The 23,405-nt window shown below is 45.9% G+C and overlaps 2 protein-coding genes across 2 annotated transcripts in view; both read right to left on the bottom strand.

Moving 5' to 3' along the window:
- The window catches only part of ABL1 (ABL proto-oncogene 1, non-receptor tyrosine kinase), a 135,860-nt gene extending 131,188 nt beyond the window's left edge, over positions 1-4,672 (bottom strand). Inside the window, exon 1 of the mRNA XM_063316014.1 lies at positions 4,482-4,672. Coding sequence (XP_063172084.1) covers positions 4,482-4,617 — 136 coding nt within the window. The 5' untranslated portion in view covers positions 4,618-4,672. The remainder of the gene's footprint in view (positions 1-4,481) is intronic.
- A 3,872-nt stretch (positions 4,673-8,544) lies between these two features.
- EXOSC2 (exosome component 2) lies at positions 8,545-18,683 on the bottom strand. The gene is made up of 9 exons (XM_063316158.1): positions 18,530-18,683; positions 17,140-17,241; positions 15,816-15,861; positions 14,942-15,031; positions 13,682-13,747; positions 12,180-12,248; positions 10,978-11,154; positions 10,031-10,159; positions 8,545-9,554 (listed from the first exon to the last, which is right to left on the bottom strand). The coding sequence occupies exons 1-9, from the start codon at positions 18,655-18,657 to the stop codon at positions 9,474-9,476; spliced, it is 888 nt and encodes a 295-aa protein (XP_063172228.1). The 5' UTR covers positions 18,658-18,683; the 3' UTR covers positions 8,545-9,473.
- Positions 18,684-23,405: the final 4,722 nt, after the last annotated feature.

The raw sequence follows: 23,405 nt of genomic DNA, 5'->3' as shown, positions 1-23,405 counted from the left end.
GGGCTGACCTTAAAAAGCAGGCGTTTAACTCATCCCTCCCCTGCTGAGGTCCAGAGGAAAATCCTTCCTCTGAAAGACAGAGGATTACGGAGTTGTGGAGTTGGATGGTATCCCCAAGGGTCATCTAGTCCAACCCTCTGCAAATCAGGCCGTCTTTGGAGGTGGCTATCCAGCCTCCTGCACAGATGGAGAACCTACAACCTCCATTGGTGGATTGTTCCACCGTTCCACCCTCCTTTTCAGGGGCTTTTAGTGCTGGTACAGGTAGCCCTTGCTTAATGACCACAATTGGGCCTGGAATTTCGGCTGTCATTAAGCGAATCTGACCTGATTTTACGACTTCCTGCGGCAGTCGTTAAGCGAATCACTGCAGGTACTAAGCAAACCACGTAGTCGGTAAGCAAACCACACCGTTCCCCATTGAGTTTGCTTGCCAGAAGCCAGCCAGGAAGGTAGAAAGTGGTGAACACATGATCACAGGATGCTGCAACAGTCATAAGTGTGAGGACCGGCCATAAGTTGTTTTTCCAGCACCGTTGTAAGTCCCAACTGTCACTAAACAAATGGTTAAGTGAGGACTACTTGGCACTGAAAGGAGATTTCTCCAATTGGCTCTAAATGGGAAATTCCACTACCAAGACATGGATTTCCAGCAGGAGAAGAGAAAAAAATGTGCTTTCTAACTCGGGGGTGCAAAATGTCCAACCCCATTCTTAAAACCCTACATTTTCTAATTTGCTCATTACATTTCAGTTCCCCGTCATTTCAAGGTGGGAAAAACTCAAACACAATTTAAAAAGTAACTAAATAAATTTCCATCCCCCCCCTCCCAAAATCCATCAGAAAGCAGAAAATCTTAGCAACATCCCCATGCACGACAGAGTCCCAGCATTCTTGTCTCACCTCCAAAGTAGGAATGTGTGACCAGGATTTTAATTTATTTACTTATGATAGCAGTGGGGATCACTTGGATTTTGACCAGTCTCCAATAAATCAAAACAAAATCAATAAAATATGGCAAAATCAGCAGAATAGAAATGATTGCCCAACAACCACAGAAGGAATAGGACAGATTATTTCTCCCTAATTTTTTCCCCCAATCCAATTATCAAGTACTACTTTCCAAACATATCTATAGCAGGTGGCAGTATTGAACCTGCCCCCCCCAAAAAAAAATCACAAAGAGAAGATGGACTTGGTAAGGAGACCACTAGTAAATCCCAGGGCTTTAAACACTTGGTGGCATTCAAAGAACAGAGATGGAGTGGGCCATCTCTAAAAGACTAAGTCATAAGGGGCACTTCTATGTTCAAAAATTGCTCAGCAGGTGTCAGCTTCTGGGCGACCTTACCTGCGGTGGGAAGCTAAGGTGGTTGAAGCCTTGAACAGGACACCACCAGGAGATCCCAACACTAGGAAATGCTAAACCAGGAAGATGAAAAATATTGTGATGAAAGACAAATGGCTTCTAGACCACTGCCAAGCAAAACCTGAATGTGTCCATGCAATCCCCAGGAAAAAAAATAAGGTTTTTTTTTCCTTTTTACTCCCCTTCATCCTTTTTAAAACTTGTGTTTCAGATGCCAAGATAACCTCAGCTGCCTTTTGGCCTCCAAATCACACCAGAGCAGCCTGGACTGGCCAAAACCCAAGACACTTCGATCTTATATTTGTTTTTTCAGCCGTCCTACTTAGTGGAAATTATCTATAACCCACACCCAAAATCCCAACTACCCACATAATACAGAGGAAGGGAAAAGCCTGCAATTTGTGCAGTTGAAAGGGGTGTATGCGCACACGTTAGTAAACCTTGTGTGTTTGGAGCAAAAGCAGCGTGTGCAAGGGTGGGAACAATTCTCTGTGGTTCCTACCTAAAGGGTCAACTGCAAAGCAATCCAGATCAACTGACTTCAGACTAAGTCCAGCTCTCCATGGAGAAGACGGGAATCCGGCCAAAAATGAGACACGCTCCAGAGACAAAACAAGGGCTTAACGGAGCAGAAGAACCAGAGACTAACCGCAAGGCCCAGGCTAGGGTGTCTGTTTAGAGAGTCAGTTCGGAAAGCTGATCCTTCCAAACTGGGAATTAAAGAGAAGTCAGAAGTTCAGCTCCAGGCAAAACCAAGGATCAGGCGGAGGAACTGTGAAGACGGCCTGTTGTTGAGGGCGGCTGAGGAAGCGGGGAGAAAGGCATAAGGAAGCCATATGAACGCAAGAGAATCCTGTTTCTCAAGCCACTTTAGGATCTTGGTGGAAACATTTACAGTCGATCACGAAGAGTCAGTGTTGCCTGTCCGAAAGGAGAGCCATTTTTGAGGCCCTTTGCAAAACCACGACCCCACAAAAATAAAAGATCCCCCCCCCCAGCTATCTCAAAAGGGCTCCCCACATCAGGCTAAGCCATGTTCTTTAAAACAATCATGGTTCGCTGCCAAAGCGCTGTCTCACATCGTGCTACACCACAAACCTGGTTTACAAACCACGATGCCCTAATCCAAACATGCTAAATCTGGGCTGAACAAATGATCTGTTGGTTCACCGTAGCAGGACGTTTCAGCCCAGCCAATAACTTACAATCCTTGCTTGCTTATTTCACTTAAGCTGGTACCAGTTGAAGTCTTGCATCTGCATAATATTCAGGAATGATGGGGTTGTACTAAAATCATTCCAGGGGCTCCCAAATTGGGGGAAACTGGTTAAATTTCCAAGATTAATAGAGCTATAGATTAATAGAACCATATTTTTTTATAAAGCCCCTGATTTCATCATGATTCCAAATGGTTTACAATATTGAAACAACCTAAAACAATACACACAAATATCTATAGATAAAAAAAATTTAAAAAACTCAAACCCACCATATTTGGGCTTAGATTCTTGTGGGAACCCAATCTTAGAATTGCTCTAATTGAACAGCCAAGTAGGGATTTCTGATCTGCTTGGAAAAACATGTATAAAAACATACTCACCAATTGCACCTAAGAGGATGGATAAAGGCTGTTAAGCTTGTAGCACTGAAATTGTATTTTGAACACTATAACGCCCCCAACTCTCTCTTAAGCTAATTGGGGAGGAAACACCTTCCCCATCATCAAATATTTAATTAACCAGCCCAAAATTCACTTTGCAACTCTAGGATCCCAAACGCCACTTCTTTCTTCCTCCCATTTCCAACCCAAGTTTCAGCTGAGTCAAGAAAGGGAATTAACTTCCTATTCGAGAAGAAATGAAAGAGGGAGAGGTGGATGGACCCAAATTAATCATACAGCTGATTAAATAATTACCAAATAGCTGCAAACATCTGCGCAACCATTTTTTTTTTACAGGCATGCAACAAAAGCTCATTAAACCCTACTTAGAAGCAATTCAACGCACACATCAGACTAACCTCTCATGTGGTTGTTTTCATGTTTCATACGAATCCCAAGCTTGTGGTTTGCAAACTGGGGTTTAGCATACAGAGAGTGGGTTGGGTCTGCAAAACTTCCTTCTGCTCATTTATTCAGATTATCTTCTTAGATTTTTTTTTAATAACCACACACCAGACTTGGTTCTTTTTCCCCAGACCACCTTCATTCTTCAGGCCAATGATGGCCAGCATCTGAAAGCTACCTAAATAGACCAGCTAGGTTCATACAACTGGTGAAGCCATTATTTATTTTAACTATGGCTTGTTGAATGACTCTGTTGTTCAACCATAGTGGTCTGGTTCCAAAATAACACAGCATAGCACACAGCTTCCAAACCAGCTTACATATCATGATAAGCCACAAACAAGCATGACTTAGCACAACGTGTGATCACAGTGCCCTTCTCTTGCATACATGGTTTGCATAACACAAAAAAGTGAATGATGGGTATTATGTGCACATGCAAAATCCTCAATCCCATGTTAGTCTAATGACAGCAATGACAGTTTTGAAAGTTAGGTTACCCAGAATATCATTCCGAAATGCAGGCAACATGAATTCATCTTCAACATCAGAAAAAACCAGTAAGATTCTGTAGTTCTTCACACGTATTCGGAACTCAAAGCCATTTATGCAGAATTTCTACCAATTTCATAAACGAGACTGAGTTGAGCTGGTTAACACAGGCCTATGCAACCTTCCCCAACTTGGAGCCTACCATAAATGTTAGGACTCCAATTCCCAGCATTCCCTGGCCATCCCGAGAATTCTGGGATTGATCCCAACACTCTGGAAGGCACCAAAGTGGGGAAAGCTGAGCCAGGCAGTTCCCCTTTGCCTGGAAATTGACCTAAAGCTTGCACACTTACAACCTAGTTACTTCATTAACCCATTCTGAGACTTGCAATGACACACAGAGTTGGAAACATCTCAAATGAGCTGGCTCCCAGCAGTTTTTGAAGTCCTAAAAACTTAGCCCGGCATGCAAATTCACCTGCTAGTCTTTACCTGGCCTGATTAAGCGTGCAGTGCGAACCCCGCCACGTGCCGAAAACACTCCAGGGATCTTACCATGCTCCAGAAAGACGTTGCAATGGGTTCCCCCCTGTTTCGATGTTTCTTTCTTCACCCCACCCTTGATAAAGTGCAGGGCAGGGAGACTCGGCCTCCGTTGGTCCCCCAAAACTTTTCCAGGCTGCTGACCCATAAAGGTAGATTTCCCTGCGCGAGGCAACACGGGCTTCCGAAGGGACCAAATCCTTCACAGACGTGTCCCGAGCACCAAAGTTCCAACGAAGACACACGCTTTTTTTCCCCCCTTCAGCCTACACAAAGTTCCACTTCGTCACCACACCAGCGTTTAAGGACTCTCCCTCAGCTCCATCTTCTAACTTGTTCACCCGAAGCAAGGTGAGGTCATCAGACTGCAAAAAGTTATCCAAATCAGCGTTCCCTTTTTCTTGCATAGCACAGGCCAAAACCCCAATCACTTTGGCTTCAAGTATTATTCAGACTGAAACAGCAAGGTCCAAGTTTTCAAGTTTTCAAACAACACGTTTTCCTCACCAGCCCAATAAAAATGTCCAAATCTCCATCCGTAACAGGAGAGCAAGGAAAATGAAATATTTCAGTAGTATTCATTCAAACTCTTTATCAGTCCCACAGTAATTCTATCCTTGTTTCTGCTCTCTTGACGGTCCAACGAACGCGAAGTAAGAATTTGTGCCGGCGGGGATCATTTTAAGGACGAAACCAACAAGAAGCGGCGATATTGACGGACAGATTCAATAAACACAGTCACAGTCAGATATTCTGAGGAGCAAAACCTTTGTGAGCCCTTGAGAGAAGAATGGATTAATCCAAAGAGATGGAAGGTGAAAGCAGTGGAGGGCGGAGATGCATATGAGGGTCATCCCAGGTCAATGCTGGTCAGTTGTCCTCAAAGGCAGGTGTTTGGGGTCACCCAAGCAAGGCTCCGTGGCTTTCCTGAAGATGGGGGCACAACGTCAGTTCAGAAGCAGCTGGAACGCCCATGCAACCTTGGAGGGCTACAGAAAAAACCTGGAGCCCCCGAGGATGAAGGTCTGAAGGGGTGCCTTCCAGGTGGACGGCCGGAGGTTAGAGAAAAGGTGGGAAGGAAGGAAGGAAGGAAATGTGATGAAGGGGAGGGCCAGAAATTGGAAAGTGAAAGGAAAGGAAAATCCGTGAATGGTGAGATCAGAAAATTAGGGACAAGGGGAAGGGAAGGAATTAGGAAAAGAAAATCTGTAAGACAAGGAAGGGAGGGAGGGAAAGGGAGGTGAAGAGGAGGGAAGTCTGGAAGATGGTGGGGTTAGAAAATTGAAAGCGAAAGGAAAAGGGAAGTTGATAAAATGGTGAAGTCAGTCAGTTAATGGGGAAGGAAGGAAGGAAGGAAGGAAGGAGGGGGAAATATACAAGATGGTGATGTCAGAAAATGAAAATAGGAAGGAAGGAGGGGAGAAGGAGAAGGAGAAGACGCGAGGTCAGAAGAGGAGGAGGGTGGGAGGCGAGCTGCGCTCTCGGGCCGGCGGGCAGCCCAGCCGGCGGAGGTCCCGGGGGCGGCGGGGGCGAGCGGCGCCCTTCCCCCGCGGGCGGCCCGGACGAGGCCGGGTCCCTCGCGCAGGCGGGGCGCGCGGGGCCGGGCCGTTCCGGGCGGGCGGCGGGCGGCGGGCGCCGGCCGGCCGGCTCTGTGCCCGCGGCGGCCTAGGCGGCGGCGGCGGCAGCGGCAGCGGCCATGGCGCGGGGAAGGAGGCCGGCAGGGCGGAGGGGCGGCGCCCGGGAGGAGGAGCGGCGGCGGCAGCCAGCTCCGGCGGCGGGGACCCGCGGGACCATCCTCCACCGCCGCCCGGGGAAGGTAGCTCCCATCCTCCACAGCCCAAGGCCTTTCCTCCCCGCCCGTGCCCATCCTCCAAGCTGCTACTCATCTGTCGTGTTGGGCTCTGGCACCCATCATCCTCCGCCGGGGGTGCCCTTCGGGCCAAGCATTACTTAGCGAAATGATTTCTATCTATCGTCTGTCTATCCATCTCTAGCTATTCATCTCTATCCATCCCTCCCTCCCTCCCTCTATCCATCTCTAGCTATCCATCCATCCCTCTATCCATCTCTAGCTATCCATTCCTCTATCCATCTCTAGCTATCCATCCATCCATCCCTCTATCCATCCATCCATCCATCTCTAGCTATCCATCCATCCATCCCTCTATCCATCTCTAGCTATCCATCCATCCCTCCCTCTATCCATCTCTAGCTATCCATCCATCCATCCCTCTATCCATCTCTAGCTATCCATCCATCCATCCCTCCCTCTATCCATCTCTAGCTATCCATCCATCCATCCCTCCCTCTATCCATCTCTAGCTATCCATCCATCCATCCATCCCTCTATCCATCCCTCTATCCATCTCTAGCTATCCATCCATCCATCCCTCTATCCATCCCTCTATCTATCTCTAGCTATCCATCCATCCATCCATCCATTCATCCCTCTATCCATCTCTAGCTATCCATCCCTCTATCCATCCATCCCTCTATCCATCTCTAGCTATCCATCCATCCATCCATCCCTCTATCCATCTCTAGCTATCCATCCCTCTATCCATCCATCCCTCTATCCATCTCTAGCTATCCATCCCTCTATCTCTAGCTATCCATCCCTATCCATCCATCCCTCTATCCATCTCTAGCTATCCATCCATCCATCCCTCTCTCTGTCCATCTCTATCTATTTCTATCAATCAATCAATCCATATCTATTTTTTTACTAAAACTACCTAGTACAAAGCAAAATCCTAAAGCTGTATAAACACAAGTTTAAAAAAAGTAAAAACATAAGAAACTAATGTATCCTTAGGCTGTTTTTTCTTTGAAGTCCCAATGTTAACAGGAGCAAGAGGAAATCACACACAACACCTTAAAAGGAGCAACAGTAAAAAGTAGAATTGCACCTTAAAACTTGGAACACAAATTTCTTCACTGATTTTTCTCCGGTAATTTTAATCAGGAAGGGAATACAGCAGATTTTGGGGGGGTTGGGGGGGGCTATTGATGCAGGGTGTCAAGATTGGGATGCAATCCATAAAACGAGTATATAAAACGAGTATTAAAAATCTCCCGTTTTTAAAATCCTTTAAAAGCATAATTCTTACTTCAAGGAGTTGCAGTTGTCACCTACCAAACTGCAGATTGAAACGCAAGGACAGGTTGGATATAGTAAGAATCTTTAGTAATTAAGAATTTGCCAGACCTCCAGTTTGTTAGAGGTGGGGCATCACAGCTTCCTTCTTGCCAATCCAGACCCGGCTTGGTCTCGGTTTAAGGACAGGGTCATCCAAAACTCCTTTAGGGTTCAGGATGCGGCATTTTGCCAGTGCAAAACCGATTCGCTCTCTTTATCAGCACCAGCAGACAGGATGCAGAGGCAGTTTGGAAAGCAGGCCAGTCCAATAAACGGGACCATAAAATGGGCATTTGTTGATTCGTGAAACTTCTCACTCAGCTACCGAAAAGAAGTCACAGCTCCAGAAGGCCGCCACTGTGGCATCTCAGATTTCATTTCAGTGTTCAGAAACATTTGTTTCAACCAAACCTGCGTATTTCCACACTCAGGGCTCATAAATTTGGATTCCCTGACGTCCATCTTACTTTTTTAGACACACTTCCTTTTTGTGGCTAAAGGAAAACACCGCAAGGAAACCTAGGGAGGGATTATCAAAGTGCTTGAAACCAAGTAACCCAAATCCGTATCCGCAACTGGGTCTGGTTGGTGAGGGTCACCCAATAAACTTCTTCACCAGTTTATTACATTCACTGGTGTTCTGGGTTGGAGCTGCTAAACCAGTGTTTCTTGACTTTACAATTTGTGGACTTCAACTCCCAGAATTCCCCAGCCAGCATGCTAATACCCTAGACTAGTGATTTCCCTGCTAATATCCCAACCATGCTGGCTAGGGAATTCTGGGAGTTGAAGTAAAGTTGCCAAGGTTGAGAAACACTGTACTAAACAGTGGAGGTTAAGACTGAGCCAGGTGAACAAACTGCACAAATGTAATTATTATGTAATTGAAAGAAATGTAATTCGTTCAAGAAAACACAAACCTCTTTGGCTGGTGAGTTTTGGTTTGGTTTTTTTTTTCCAAAAAGTTTATTGAACTCTTTTCACACATCCCTACAAACAAGCATCTCAGCATCTCCCAAACCTGGAGAACCTCAACAGCTCCTACTGAATTCCATGACCAAGCGGGACCAGATGCCACCTTTCTCCTTTGATGACAGGAGAAAGCATCTTGACCATTATCCAAAGAAGTGAACAGTGGAACTTGCCCTGGGAATTAAACACAACTCCTTTTCCCTGAAATAGGACCAGAAGTTGAAGCCCAGGCCAAGTGGCCAACACAGCAGTTCCCATCCGTCCAAAAAGCAGAGGACTATCTCAACATCACGATGCTGCCAGAACCAATGATGTAAAATAGAAGTTTAGAAGATACACTGCTTAAGACAGGGAGGCGTAAATTACACAGGAACTGGGGGATGAGGCAGTTATTCTTTCCAACAGAAGGTCCTTTTTCGGCTAATGAGTAGTTTCACTCTTTAAGAATTCTCTGTCTTGCGCAAGAACGGATTTTCAAAACACTGAATTCCAAAATCCAGTACCTATCAGGCTGGGGGCAAACGTTTCAGCACGGCTCCAGAAAGTCGGAACGCAATACCACTGGGAAAAAGTGAAGGATGAGAATTACAGCGGGTACTTGCTTACCACTGAACTCATCCTTCCCTTTGGAGCCTAGAATCTTTTCCAGTAATATTTTGAGGTGAAGATATACTGGAGCAGAAGACATTAGAGTCCTTGATGATGTTCTAGGCAGGAAAGAGGATGGACAGACAAATGGACAACAGCTGCTCATGGTTTCCAAGGTTCCTTCTGCTGCTGCTGCTCTTCAGAACTTTTAAAGACGTTTCATACCCCCCAAAAAGAGACAACCAAATCAGAGAGATGGATGGATGGATGAATCCCTGCCATTCCTCAGCCCTCATCCTCTGCCATCATCCCTCTAATTCCAGGAGTCTCTGCCGTGTCTCCAACACAATCTCCTCCGTCACCTCTGGCTTGAGAAGATCTTTGATCTGGAAAAAAGAAGGGGACATCCAGGTAGTTTCACCGTTTCCCCCTTCTCTGCCTTGGAAGCCCCCTTCCATTCCAGCAGAGAAGAGGTTGACAGACAAGAACTCCTCCAGATGGTTAACCAACAAGAGGAGAAAAGTTGACCTCTCCATTCCTGAAGCTTCTAGATATCCACTGAGCCAAGAGTGAGTTTTGAAAAGCCCACAAGATGCCTTGAACGCAAGAGCTACAAGGTCAACCTCCAATGAGTTGTGGTCCTCCAGATGAATTTCGAACTCTCATCTTGACTAGTACTTGTACCCCCTGAACTTGCCTGCTGGGAATGATGGGGCCTGTAAGCCAACCCTGTATTAAGGTTGCCCTCAATACTGCCACGGGGTTGGGGGAAAAACCTGTTTTTGGCATAACCTTGAGGAACGTTCAAGTCTTGGTGGAGACCTGGGTGCACACAGAACTGAACAAGTCAAGGATGCGCTACCTGGTGAGTAAGGGAAGCTTCATAGCAGTAAAGGATGCTGGTATCATACAAAGTCAACTTCTGGGACACCAGAGCGACGATACAGTTTCGGAGGCGGGAGATGACTTCACGGTCAGACAGAGGCACTGGCTGAAAAGAAAGACAGGTGCCCACTCCTTACCAGCTTCGTCCTTGGTACATCAACATTTTAGCTACTCCACAAAGTAGTTCCATAATCCTATTAATTAGTTTTAATATCTAGATTCCTCAGACAGACAGAAACTTTAATTTGGTCACTAACCATAAAAGTAGGTTCGGTAAAACAAAGCTGACCCCTAACATCAACGACAACTGGCAACCATTTGCGGGTGAGGCGTACACATAATGTGGCAAAAGTCTGCTACTTTTAAAGAGATTTATCCTGGTTATCTAACCAACGATGCAGGTAAAAATTAGGGCCCTATAACAGCATGATTACCTTAGAAAGAATTCAAACAAAATGTTTGAGAAACAGCTTTCAGGTCACCCACTGCATCTCAAATGCAGTACTTCGGTGGGACACAGGAGTCAATAAACTTGAATCCAATCTCTGGGTAAGTATCTCTACCTACTGGCTAAAACTACACCACATCCTGGTGGATTGACCCACCTAATATCAGCATGTCTTAAAGAGGCCAAGTTTGAGAAAGACAGCCTTGGTTGAACAGAAATCCCAGGATCTGAGATCAAGAGGCAAAGTTGTAGAGGTAGAAAACTGGCTGCCACTGTTGTTGTTGTTGATGATGATGCCGCCCTTTGCCTCTTGCAGAACCACACCAAGTTCTTGTAGACCCTCAAGGTTCCATGGAACGTGGTTTGCAAAAACCCTGTTCTAATGGAACTGCAGAAGACAGACCTCCTGCCTGCGGTTACGAGCTCCCCAGTTTTGAAAACTCTTCCCTGGTTGCGTCGCAGAGCCCTCGACTCACCTCCAGGTTAGCCACAAATCCCCCAGCCTCGTCCTCTTTCTGCTTAGGGGTTGGGTAGATCCAGATGAACCCATTGTTGCCAAGGATGACGGAGGCCCCACAAGGTAAGTCGTGGAAGTGAGTTTTCTGGCGCTTCACCAGCGATGGAGAAACCTGGACCAGCACTCCTTGGCCGAGCTGGAAAGAGAAATAAGGCCATGGTGACCAATGGTTATTGTCAGCAGCTTGGAATAGCAAGAGCATGGAATAAATGGGCCGTTAATCAACAGCAAGAGAACTTCAAACCTTAGGAAGAACATTGCTCTTGCCTGGATCAAACCCATCAAACCCTACATCCTTGGGGAACAAAAGCAGAGGAATCATCAAGTTCAATGAAGTTGAGCAGTTCCGTCCCCCACCCACCCTTTTCCATCCAATTTAACCACACATTGGTTTCATCTTTTAGGCCCGCGCTAATACACGGGGTAAGATAATCCTCAACTGCAAGCTGGGCTCACTCATAGGATCTCCTCCATTTTTAGGAAGAACTGGACCCAGGCCTCAAGATGGGGTGTAGCCACCCAAGCAGGATCCCCAAAGCAGAGCAGAAGACAACGATGACCTCCTGTGATTTGAAAACTATATTTCTGTTGATGCAGCCACGTAATACCACTGACTGATCTTCTACCTGGGGCCAACAACAATGCCAACGCTCTTTCTACAGCAATGAAAGGGGAAAACTGGGCCCAAGGTCCCCCCAAAAACATATTAGGGTGTGGGTGATCCAACTGAAAACAATTTAATACTGATGTTGTTAAAGTCAATGAGGGATCAGACATTTCAAGAGTTGGAATCCTTGGGATCTTTCTGTTCCATCTCCAACTGTTGCAAAAATTGTCTATTCCGATTCACCCAGTAGGAAAGGGGTAGAGTCAGCCCTCCAAGGTAGACCTTGGGACCTGGACACCAAAGGCATGCCAACTAATCCTGCTTTTATTGTAAGGTGACAGTAACAAAATCTTGCAAGCCTGAAGGCGCTTCCCCGCTCCCTCCCTTCACCTTCGTGAGAACTAGGGAGGGGCTCGTCTGAGACGCTTCCTCGGATTACCATTCTAGTCCAGACTCAGATTTCCCTTATCTGACTGTGGTCCTGGTTCACGGTTATTCCTTCTCCCCGTAGAAGCGATCTCTCAACGCATCAAGAAATGTTGAAGGCAGCTCACCTTTCCGTATTTGAGGCTCCGAGTGTGCAGCGATACTGCCCCATCTGAAAACACAGCCTGAACTTCAGCCTGCCAGAAGCTTTTAAGGACATGAAACAACTACAGGGGATTTGGGACTCTGCGTTCCCACAACCTATAGATACAAAATCAACAGACGGCTGAACTCAAGAGTTCTCAAGGTCCTTCCAGAAGGGATGAATTTGCCTTCCCAGCATCTCCCTCCACCAGCCATGTTTTATTTATTTTATTTATTAAATTTAGCCACTGCACATCTCCCCCCAAAGGGGGGACTCTGGGCGGTTTACAACAAATGTTGGCTAAAGCTGCTGGGAAATGTAGTTCAGCGACCTCAGGAGGGCCCCCCTCCTTCTTCCTGCCTGAGTTAACCAATTCATGCCAGCTTAGAAGACGCTTGATCTCCAATGGCGAGTCACAGTCGCCTCCAGAACACCAGTCAGAAAGATTATTCAACGGCTGGTGATTATTCAATTTCCCTTTTCTTTTGCACACTTCCAACTCAGCTTAAGTACGCAAGGGGGATATGCCTTAAACATGTGCTTTATTTCTATAGGCTAGGCTAGCAGGACTGAGATGCACAGACATTTAAGGAATGAAGAAAAGAGAGATGGGAAAGAGACAGCTTGGTTAGCCTGCTTCTAACACAAGGCCAGAATCATGTGCAGGTAGTCCTCACTTAACGACTACAGTTGGGACAGGAATTTCGATTGCCAAGCAAAGCGAATTAATTAAAATCGGGTCCAATTCATTAAGCGAATCGGACCCAATTTTAACACCTTTTCGCAGTGGCCGTTAAGCAAACCACGGTGGCCGTTAAGCAAAACCATGTGGTCGTTAAGTGAATCACCAGGTTCCCCATTGATTTTGCTCGCCAGAAGCCGGCCAGGAAGGTCGAAAATGGCAATCACATGACCATGCGATGCTCTGACAGTCATAAATGCAAACTGGTTGCTGAGTACCCAAGTTGTGATCATGTGTCTGGGGGGACACTGCAACGGTCCTAAGTATGAGGTCCAGTCGCAAGTCGGTTTTTCCAGCACCGTGTAACTCTGAACCATCACTAAACAAATGGTTGTTAAGTGAGGACTGCCTGTATGCTGTGTTCCAAGGTGGACTTCAGATATTTATGGTTGAGTTGGGTATTGCTCTTGAATTAGGAAGAAATTACCCTGGGGCAGGATGTGGGAATGGAAGTGGAGCCTTAAAAGAAGAGTGTGTCTGAACTCACACTCAATTATCAAGCCACAGAAACCCAGCTTGGTTGGTTAGCTCGGTATTACAGGCCCATGAGCCCAGAAAACAGGTTCAAACAGGCTGCAACACAAATCAGTCCCAAACTCTTCAGCGGCCAACGTGGTGATCTGCAGAAGTGATGGGACACGGCTCCTGTCATCCCCGGATTATGGACAGTGGCACTCCATCGGCAGTGGGATCGGGGCACAGCGGCGCTAAAGACTTTTTTCTAACTCCTGAAAAAAGGATACGCTGACGAGGTCTCCTTCCTGGAGAAAATCTCTCATGGCCAGCTCATCTTCTGCGGATCTCCGTCTCTGTGGAATTAAAGAAAACGCACGCCCCGAAGCAAGGGAAACCATCAGGGAATTCCTAGGAAAGGACACCTTTGCCAGTTTAACTGAAAATGCCTTAATCTCGTCTTCAGAAACAAAACCACAACATTGGAGCATGGAGACCCTGGGCTCATCTGTTCGTCACTCAAAGCCATGGTTGATTGGATGGCTGGATTCATGCTCTTCGTTAACCCATAAGCCATGGTTTACCAAAGCACAGTGGCTAGGTTGGCACTGCAGCCAAATTAAACCAAACCATGTTATATTCCTGAGAAGAGGCATCCTGTCTTATGCGAGGGAGGAGGCCCATCATTTTAAAATAACAGTATCATCTGCTGAGTATACACATTATTTTTTTGAAAAAAAGAAGTGCCCAGCTCTGCCCAGTAAAACAGGCAGTGCCTCTGAAATTGGGCAACACCTTTTTATTTTATACATATACAGTATGTACAGTATATATATATACACCCACATATAAATTGTATGAAAAGTTTTAAAGAGAACATAAAAACTTAAACAGAATAAAAAGAGCAAAGAAAGAGAAAAAGAAGCTTCCCATTTCTTTGCAGCAAATATAATTACAAAGTTCTCTCTTACTGTATGATGACAAAAAAGCTCACTTTTTTCTATTATCCAATTTTGTTCCCTAATCACCTAAACCGTAAGTCCCAAGAGCGTTTTTTTTTCCTGTTTCGTGCATCTTTTTAAATGCATTCGCTGATCAAAGACCACAAGAGTAAAAAAAAAATCAACTAATCAGAGTAAAAGAGATAATCAAATAATCAGAGTAAAAACATTATCAAAATAATCATCCATGTAAACCAGGGTTTCTTAACCAGGGTTCTGTGGCACCCGGGGGTTCCCTGGGAGATCACAATTTATTTTAAAAATTATTTCAAATTGGGCAACTTCACATTAAAAAGAGGTAAGTTCCATTCTTTATTTTTAGTTTAAGGACACGGTTAATGCATCTATACAAGCTTGCACGTGAAACGAATCTAATAATTTTGGGACTTCTGGCCCGTATTTGGGCCTGAATGTGCAGGGGTTCCTTCCCCCAGGCCTGGAAAATATTTCAAGGGTTCCTCCAGGGTCAGAAGGTTGAGAAAGGCTGATATAAATCCTCCCCATTTCTCCATGAAAGCAACATTTCCACCGGTCTGAAAGTTCACTCACCAGTTCTCCCCCCGGAAGATTCATGGATGAAAGCAGCAGCACGGATTCCAGCCTAGAATTGGTCTCCACTTTCCACCGTTTCTGCTGAACCTAAAAAGTTATTTAAAAAAAAAAAAAATTAAATCCAAACTTCTCCAAACTGCTCTCCGCCAGGTCGTCCCAGGAGCTGAAATACAAAACACTTGACTACAACTGGTTGTTCTAAACCACACCATTCCTCTGCAGGTATCTTTTTAGGAGTTATTATCCTATATCTCACATTCCTCACAAATTGTTCCACGCAGTGGACAAATCAGCGGTACTGAAAAGTGACAGCAAACGTTTTCAACAGGCACTTCTGAAAAATACAATTCAGAACTTGCACTGGAAAAAAGTACAGGTAGCCCTCACTTAACAATTGGGACTGGAATTTCAGTTGCTAAGCGAAGCGGTCATTAAGTGAATCCAACCCAATGTTACGACCTTTTTGCGGCAGTCATTAAGCGAATCACTGCGGGGCATTAAATGGACCGCATGGCCGTTAAGTGAATCATGCAGTTCCCCATTGGTTTTGCTTGCTGGAAGCTGGCCGGGAAGCTCAAAAATGGCAGTCAGGTGACTATGGGATGCTGCAATGGTCATAAATGTGAACTGGTTGCCAAGCGCCCAAATCATGATCATGTGACTGTGGGAACGCTGTGATGGTCATAAGTGTGAGGACCGGTCACAAGTCAGTTTTTTCGGCACCGTCATAAGTCCGAACTGTCACTAAAAGAATGGCGATTAAGTGAGGACTACCTATACAGAATTCTTGCTGCTCTGCATATTTTTGGATACAAAACCAGAGCATGCATTTGTGTGTGTGTGTGTGTGTGTGTTTAAATCAAGATGTTACCTCTGTAATTCGCCCAACCACAATATCTCCGACTTCACCATTGTACCTGCCAGGAAAATAAAAAAGAAGCGTGATTTAAGCTCAATGACTCCCCAGCTAAAAGCAATACACGTAACCTTATACCATAATAAATGTGCTAATCTTTAAAGATCCCACGGGACTGTTGGTTGCTTCACAGCATTAAATCAAATGTCAGAACTACAGCAAAAGAAAAACCTCAGACATATAAAGAATAAGGAGCACCAAAGTCTTCCATTGAGAATTACGAATTTAATTTAAAGGCTTCGCTTCTGCACAAGGCCCACATCTCCCACAAACATACAGCCAGCCCCATTCTGGGTGTTTTGAAGCCCCCAGAAGAAAAAAGAATTTGGTTCAAGAAGAACAAAAAAAACCTTGGGGAAAAACTGAAATGTTTATTTCCATAGCCATTTGCCTGATACGCTCAATGTGCAAATTTAAAAACACAATCTATATAAAGTATACCTTGAAGGACTCATAAAATTAGGTTAATGTTTATTTCATGGGAACAATGTTTCTTGAGTTTTGCTCTTTCTGTAACATTTTCAGTGTACAGGAAAAAACAAATTAAAAGGCTTCAGGATAAGTAAAAAACAAACAAACAAAAAGTTTTTGCTGAATGTTTCTATTTCGCTCTTCGCCAAGTTTCCAGATTCCTATTAGTTGCATAAGCTGTTAATACATGGAGTATTAACACCAGGTATTACGCCAAATATTTGGAAACAGCATACTGTACCTCAACATATATATACTGTATAGATACCCTAAATTCAGAGAAAAAGCAAGGCTCCTTAAAAACATCCAAGAATTATTCCTAGCCCCAAACCTAACTATTACTACCAGTAAGTTTGGCTCTATTTACTTAAGACATGAATCAAAAACTTTACTTCCTTACCACTAGTGTTAAGACAGAGGATGACACAATTATTATCACTGTGAAAACATTATCCTCTGCCGGTTTTGCACAGGACTTCTGCATAGCAAAAATTAAACTGCCTGTTTTGCACGGGCCTTTTGCACAGAAAAAAATTAAGCTCTGCTTGTTTTGCACGGGCCTTTTGCACAAAAAATTAAACTCTGCTTGTTTTGCACAGGCCTTTTGCACAGCAAAAATTAAACTGCTTGCTTTGCACGGGCCTTTTGCACAGAAAAGAAATATCCTATGCGTGTTTTGCACGGACGTTTTGCACAGCAAAAGATATCTCTGCGTGTGCAAAAAGAGCAGCCCACCTTCAGTATCCCACTATGTACCTTGCTTGTGACACCCGGCATCATACCCTGTGAACACAAGTTCTTTTCTCACCTCGTTTTTAATGCTTTGACACACACCAGTTTGTTCACTCTCTCGACAACTCCAGCCACCGAGGCAATCAGCTTCTCGTCCCCAAGGTAGGTACCGTGACCCCTAGCAAAAGAAAGAAGAAAGTAATTGAAGGGGGGGATTAAAATGGAGAAAACTACATGGAAGGGCTGTAGTACACTGTTTTGCAAAACAGCATTCCTTCATCTGTAGATAGGTAGCAGGGAAAAATGAATTATGACCGAAGGAACTGGAAAGAGAAGGGGGACATGGAGGGTGAGGGGCTTGGGGGAGAGATCCCACAAGGAACTGGGTCTGTTTAGCCTAAAGGAGAGAAGGCAGCGGGGAGACCGATTGCCGTCTTCAATTCTTGAAGGGCCGTGCAGGGAAGAGGGTGCAGAATCTTCTCCGTAGCACCGAAGACGGGACAAGCGGCGGCAGACGGAAGCTGTGCAGGAGGAGACCCAAACTCAAAACCAGGAGGAATTTCCTGTCCGTGAGAGCTACGAAGCAGTGGTCCAGGGGGCCCATGGGGCTCCATCTCTGGAGGGTTTCAAGCAAAGGTTGGTCCACCATTCATCTGGGATGATCTGAGGATTCCTGCTCGGGGCAGGGTTGGACTAGACCTCCAAGGCCCCTTCCAAGCCTCGGATTCTATGATCCATAGCTCCTGAGGGTAGACCAAGAACCAACAGGTGGACGTTTCCCCTTCCAAGCCAACTCTAGGATTCTGTCCGCAGAGATGTTACGATCAAAGAAATGGGGTCCTTCCTCAAAGGCAGTGCTGCTCAGCCTCAGCCCCTTGAAGAGGGGGGCACTTCAACTCCCAGAATTCCCCAGTCCCCCCCCCCCGTCTTCAAGGGGCAGCGCTGCTCTAGGCACAAATAAACCCAGAGCCTTGCGGATTTTTTTTTTTTTTTTGCAAAATCTTTGTGCAAATTTTGCAATTTTGGCCATGTGTTGTTCGCAAACTCTTTTTGCAAATGTTGCCATTTTTTTTCCTGCAAAATCTTCCCAAATCCTTCCCAGCCCACCCAATTTCCTGCAGCGTCTCCTGCAAACCCAGGGAAACCCACCACCCGCCCGCGCTTCCGCCAGCGTGCCCACGCAGCCACCCCGCTCCTGCCACCGCCTTCCCACCAGGACCCTCCCCGAAGGTGGGTCGATAGATAGCCTCGGCCCTTTGTCCATGCTCAGGAGCCTTCTTGCCCGCCCTGGTGCATTGTGCAGAAAGCTCCTGGAGCAGGGGAGAAGAGGGCTCCCGAGCATGGGCAGAGGGCCCCTGCCGCCGGAGCACTGCAAGACCCAAGGGTACTCCGGAGCACGTGCAAAGGGCACGCGGAGCTCCATTGCAGCCCCGCGGGGGAGAACAGCCCCGTGCATCCGCCCTCACCGCATGTATCCCGGGTCCGTCGTGATGGTGTCCCCGGGCGCCACCAGGTCGCGATCCCCGCCGCTCCGGGGCAGGTTGGGCGCTAGGCGCCGCCGCGCGCTGGGCAGCCTGAATTCCAGCGCCGCCATCTTGGTTGAGGGCGCCGGGCGCCGCCGCGCCGCCACAGAGGCCAGCGTGCCCTACGCGGCCGCCACGTCTACTCCTGGCGCGGGCCCTCCGAGGGTCTAGAGGAAAGGGCCGCGCGCAGAGCCCGCACCTCCGGCTTCCATTCGCGTCGCAGGGCGAGCGCTCGAGGCTGCCCCCGCCGCGGAAGCCGCCTCCACCCCCCCTCACCTTAGACAGGAACAAACGCTGCAAAAAGCCACCCTTCTCGCCGTGGGCAGCTTGGATAGGGTCGGGAACACGCTGAACCCCACCTCCCAGCCCCATCAGGTTCAGGACTTCGCGCGAATGCAACGGCCACGCTTTGCACTGCCCCGGCGGAGGGGATGTTGCAAGCTTCAGCCGGCTTTGCAGCAAGCCAAACTCCAGGCGCCCCCGCCCTTGCATCGAAGGCCGATCGTCCCCAGCCTTCCTTTGGAGAACGCCTCGTTCAAATGCCCCCCTCTTCCTTCGAAAGCCAAGAGTGCCCCTGAGCATGGGCGGAGCGCTGCTCCTGCCAAAGCCTATGCAACGGGACCCCTTCCGCCAATTCGCAAGAGCTGCCCTCCGTTGCACGCCCGCTTGGGAGCCAAAACCTAAGTTGTAATTCGCTTTTGACGAGACTGTTCCTCTTGGGGGCAGCGGAGCCCAGCAAGGCCGAGAAGGCAGATCTCGCCTGTCCGGCTCTGCGCCTGTTTTAAAGGCGGCGCTCTGGCGCCCTCCAGTGGGCATTGGGAGGATATACGGAGAATTACCTTTTTAAATTAAAAAATAGGAATATGTTTCATTTTCTCAGGTCTGCTGCTTAAGTTATTTAAGCACATTGCAAACCGCCCAGAGTTGCTGGGAGCCGGGTAGCATGTAAATTTACTAAATAATAATAACAATAATAATCATCTGCACATATACTATGCCAATACATTATGACATCAGAGGTTCTTGGGAAGAACTGGATGTAAATGAAGGCCAACATCAGCTAAAGAACTGGCAGATGTGATTTCATGTTGTTGTGTATACAATAATAATAATAATAATAATAATGAGGAGGAGGAGGAGGAGGAAATATTGGAATAGGGGACCCTCTTTTTGAAATTTAAACTGAGATTTCACTTGCAAAGAGTTTACTGCCATATTATCTTATAAATCAGTTTCTGTATACAAAATAGGAATAATAATAATAATAATAATAATTTATTAAATTATTACAACTGCCCAGAGTCACTGGGAGGTGGGGGCATATAAATTTAATGTATTATTATTACTATTATTATTATTATTATTATTAAACTTGTATTTTGCCTGACTCTCAACAACCCTAGTAGTAGTAGTAGTAAATAAATTTGAGGAATCAGGAATATCTAGACTTAAATCAACAGCTTTCTCTCAGAAAAAGATGGCTCTCTCATCCACATGAAATATAGAGATTATGCTACTTTTATCACACTGTTTGCAGGATCACACCATTAAAGCAAAGGAGATACTTAAAAATCCTTGTTCTGCTGCTTTGGCTGACCTCCAGTTCTGTGTTGGACTACAAATCCCATCCTGTCCTAATTACAGAAACTCACTGGCCTCGCAGTAATGAGCTGAGGGAATATCGGCAGTGGAGGGATGTGAAGCTCTACCCTTATTGGGGAGGCCTGGGACAATGTGCTTACACTGAAATTAAGTTATTTTCCTAATGCAAAGAATACAATGAACCGTAAGCTAACCAGACAGACTGGATTTGCCCAACCTGACAAGCCACCCATGGTTACAACTAACCAAGATTAGCATGTAGGCTTGTTAGCTTGCTTGGTTTAGTGTGTCGTGTCCAGCAGTGAAGACCTGAGATGAGGCTGGGAAGAAGCAGCTGAAGATGCCATTGTTAGCCACAAGCACAGTCACTTCACTCTAATGACAGAACCGTCCCAGAGACAAACCAGCATTGTTTGTGTTTGTGTGTGTGTGTGTTTCCTTATCATTAAAGGCCCAGACTATTGGGTCTCCCTGCCAAGCACTTTTTAAGGGGCCTCACCAAGGAAAGGGATGAGGGAGTTAATGAAGGCATTAAAATTAGGCATCATATAAGCCAGTGTTTTTCAACCTTGGCAACTTTCAGATGTGTGGACTTCAACTCCCAGAATTCCCCAGTCAGCATGCTGGGAGTTGAAGTCCACACATCTTAAAGCAGGCTGGCTTGGGAATCCTGGGAGTTGAAGTCCATGCATGTTCAAGCCTGCTGGTTTGACAATTAGAAAGGCTAGATTTAAATAATAAATAAATAAAGGAAGAAGGAAGTTATGATGTAACCTTAGAGAAAGAGGATAAAATCTGAAGCATTTATAACTACGGTAAAGAAGATTGGAAGTCATTTCTGTATATTTTGCCTTTCTTTTCCTTTTCTCTTTTTCTCTATTTCTCTCCTTTCTTTCATTTCTTCATTCTTTTCTCTTTCTTTACCTTTCTTTTTCCTTGAAATGTTTTCTTTCTGTAAAACTTTATTTAACAAAAGTTAATTTTTAAAAAAGCCACATGGTGACAGAGGTCAGCTAAGGTTTCTAACACAGCTCAATTGATTAAATACAGTTCATAACAAATAGAAGCCATGTGTATTCAAAATGCACATTTTAATTGGGTTTTTTTTCCTGCACTATCCTTTTCTGATGGCTGCTTTAAGGAGCTGGAGTTTTTTAATATATTATTTCATGATAAATTTCTGTTTTGTGGATTGGGATGCAGAGCCTTGGTTAAATAGGAGCATTTGGCATCATGCTACGCCATATTTTGCTGTCATATAACACAGTTTGTGTACATCGGTATTTCTCAACCTCCGCAACTTTAAGATGTGTGGACTTCAACTCCCAGAATTCCCCTGGCTGGGGAATTCTGGGAGTTGAAGTCCACACATCTTAAAGTTGCGGAGGTTGAGAAACACTGAGCTACATTATCTCAGCCAACTGTAAAACTGATCTGTGAAGTGAGCATGTGCTTTTCTTAAAATCAAAGAAAAATCAGCCCAGATTGAACGGAGAGGACTAGAAACTTGAAATCACAATTTCCATATTCCCAGCGTCCAAATCCTATAATAAACGCCAAACTTCCAATAAATCCCTATAACAGACTCTACACTAAGTCCTTTCGTTCCTTTGTCCATGTTTTTTTTATTATTTATTTAGAATACAAGAGTCTGATAAAAGATATATATATATATATATGTATGTATATATATTTACAGCTGTGTACATCATACAATTATTATATAATATCAAAGTGTTGGTTGGTTGGGTTTTTTTGTTTTTTTTGTAAATAGGCGTTTTACCTGATTTTATTTACAAGGTTGAAGTGACCGTTGTTCCCTGTCAGTTGACTATTACGGATGACACCTCAAGAGGGGCGGATTTTTAGAAGCGGCGCCCGGGGACTTGGGTTTCTTAAAAATGCATATTTTACAAAAACTCCTTCCGCTGAACCCCTCTAGGGCTGGTGATGGGGATTAGGCAGAGAATCTGTTTCTTCCAGATGTCAAAGACTGTAGGTCAGTTCCAAGCAGCTCCAGAGCTTTTATTTCACAAATGGGAGCAATTGCACAGAAATTCTTCTCTGGGCAAGATTGAGCGAGCTGCAGTCCCAATATACAATACCCTTTTTCTAAGCAGTGTCTTTTTATTCAGAGTTGTTTTTTTCCCCAGGTTTTAAACAGGGGAGGATTTGTTTTCTTTCCACAAGACAAACTTGCACTGTACCAGAGTAGAGGGGCGGAAAAATTGGCGCAACAGGTTTTTAAAAGAAAAAAAATAGGGCCACTTGCAAAGCTGATCCATTGATAAATGCAGTGCAGCACCTCAACCATCTCGTCTGGGCAGCGAAGCTAAGCAGCGATTGGCCTGGTTAATACTTGGAGGGGAGCTGGACTGGAAGCGAGCAAATCACTTTTGGACGGTGGCCAAGCCACAGGGAGGACTATTCAGAGCAAGCCTCGTATTTTTGGGAAACGATACAACTGCCCTGCCAGGTAGGCTGTTGTTGAGTCCCACGCTGCAGATGGGAGAAGGGAAAGGCTCTCCCGGTTGCAGCTGAGACAGGAAATCAGCAAGGATGGGAGAACCAAATCCAGACTTTGGCCCAATTCCACTTTCCTTCCTGGGAAATGGTCTCCAGCCCCAGGCAAAGAACATAACCCCTATGAGATATTCCAGATTGCAACCCCACTATCACTCCCACTGGCTGGGGACGATGGCTTTCCTTCCTTCCTTCCTTCCTTCCTTCCTTCCTTCCTTCCTTCCTTCCTATCCTAGACATCTCTGGAAAGCCCCTCAGCAGAGAAGACTTCCATTTTCTTACTGTTTGGTTGTCCCACCTCTACATTAACTGGCTTCCCCAAACAGCTGCCCCTTGGTCCAACGTCACCCACTTGACAGCCAGAAAACCTTCCTCAGTCCTCCCCACCAAGATGGTTGGAATCCTCCCCCTGCCTTAGAGAGGCCCACCCCAAAACCAGCGTTCCTCCCTTGCCCAGATGCCCACAATACGAGCGAGAGCTTTGCTGCCTGAAACTGCGTCTTTGCCCGCCGTTCCACACTGATCAGTCCGCTCTGCCCTGCTGGAGCGGAGCCGAGATGGCTGTAACCCAGTCTTGTGTGTCCGACAGGGGACGGCCGGGGGGCCCTGGGGACCACACCCCCGGGCCACAGAGACCGGCCCCCGTCTCGCACCACTTGCTTTTCCTGGAATCAGGCGCCGTCCGTGTGCCCCA

Source organism: Candoia aspera, chromosome 16 (assembly GCF_035149785.1).
Source record: "Candoia aspera isolate rCanAsp1 chromosome 16, rCanAsp1.hap2, whole genome shotgun sequence".
Taxonomy (NCBI): Eukaryota; Metazoa; Chordata; class Lepidosauria; order Squamata; family Boidae; genus Candoia; species Candoia aspera.
This window is presented reverse-complemented; position numbering and strand designations above follow the sequence as displayed.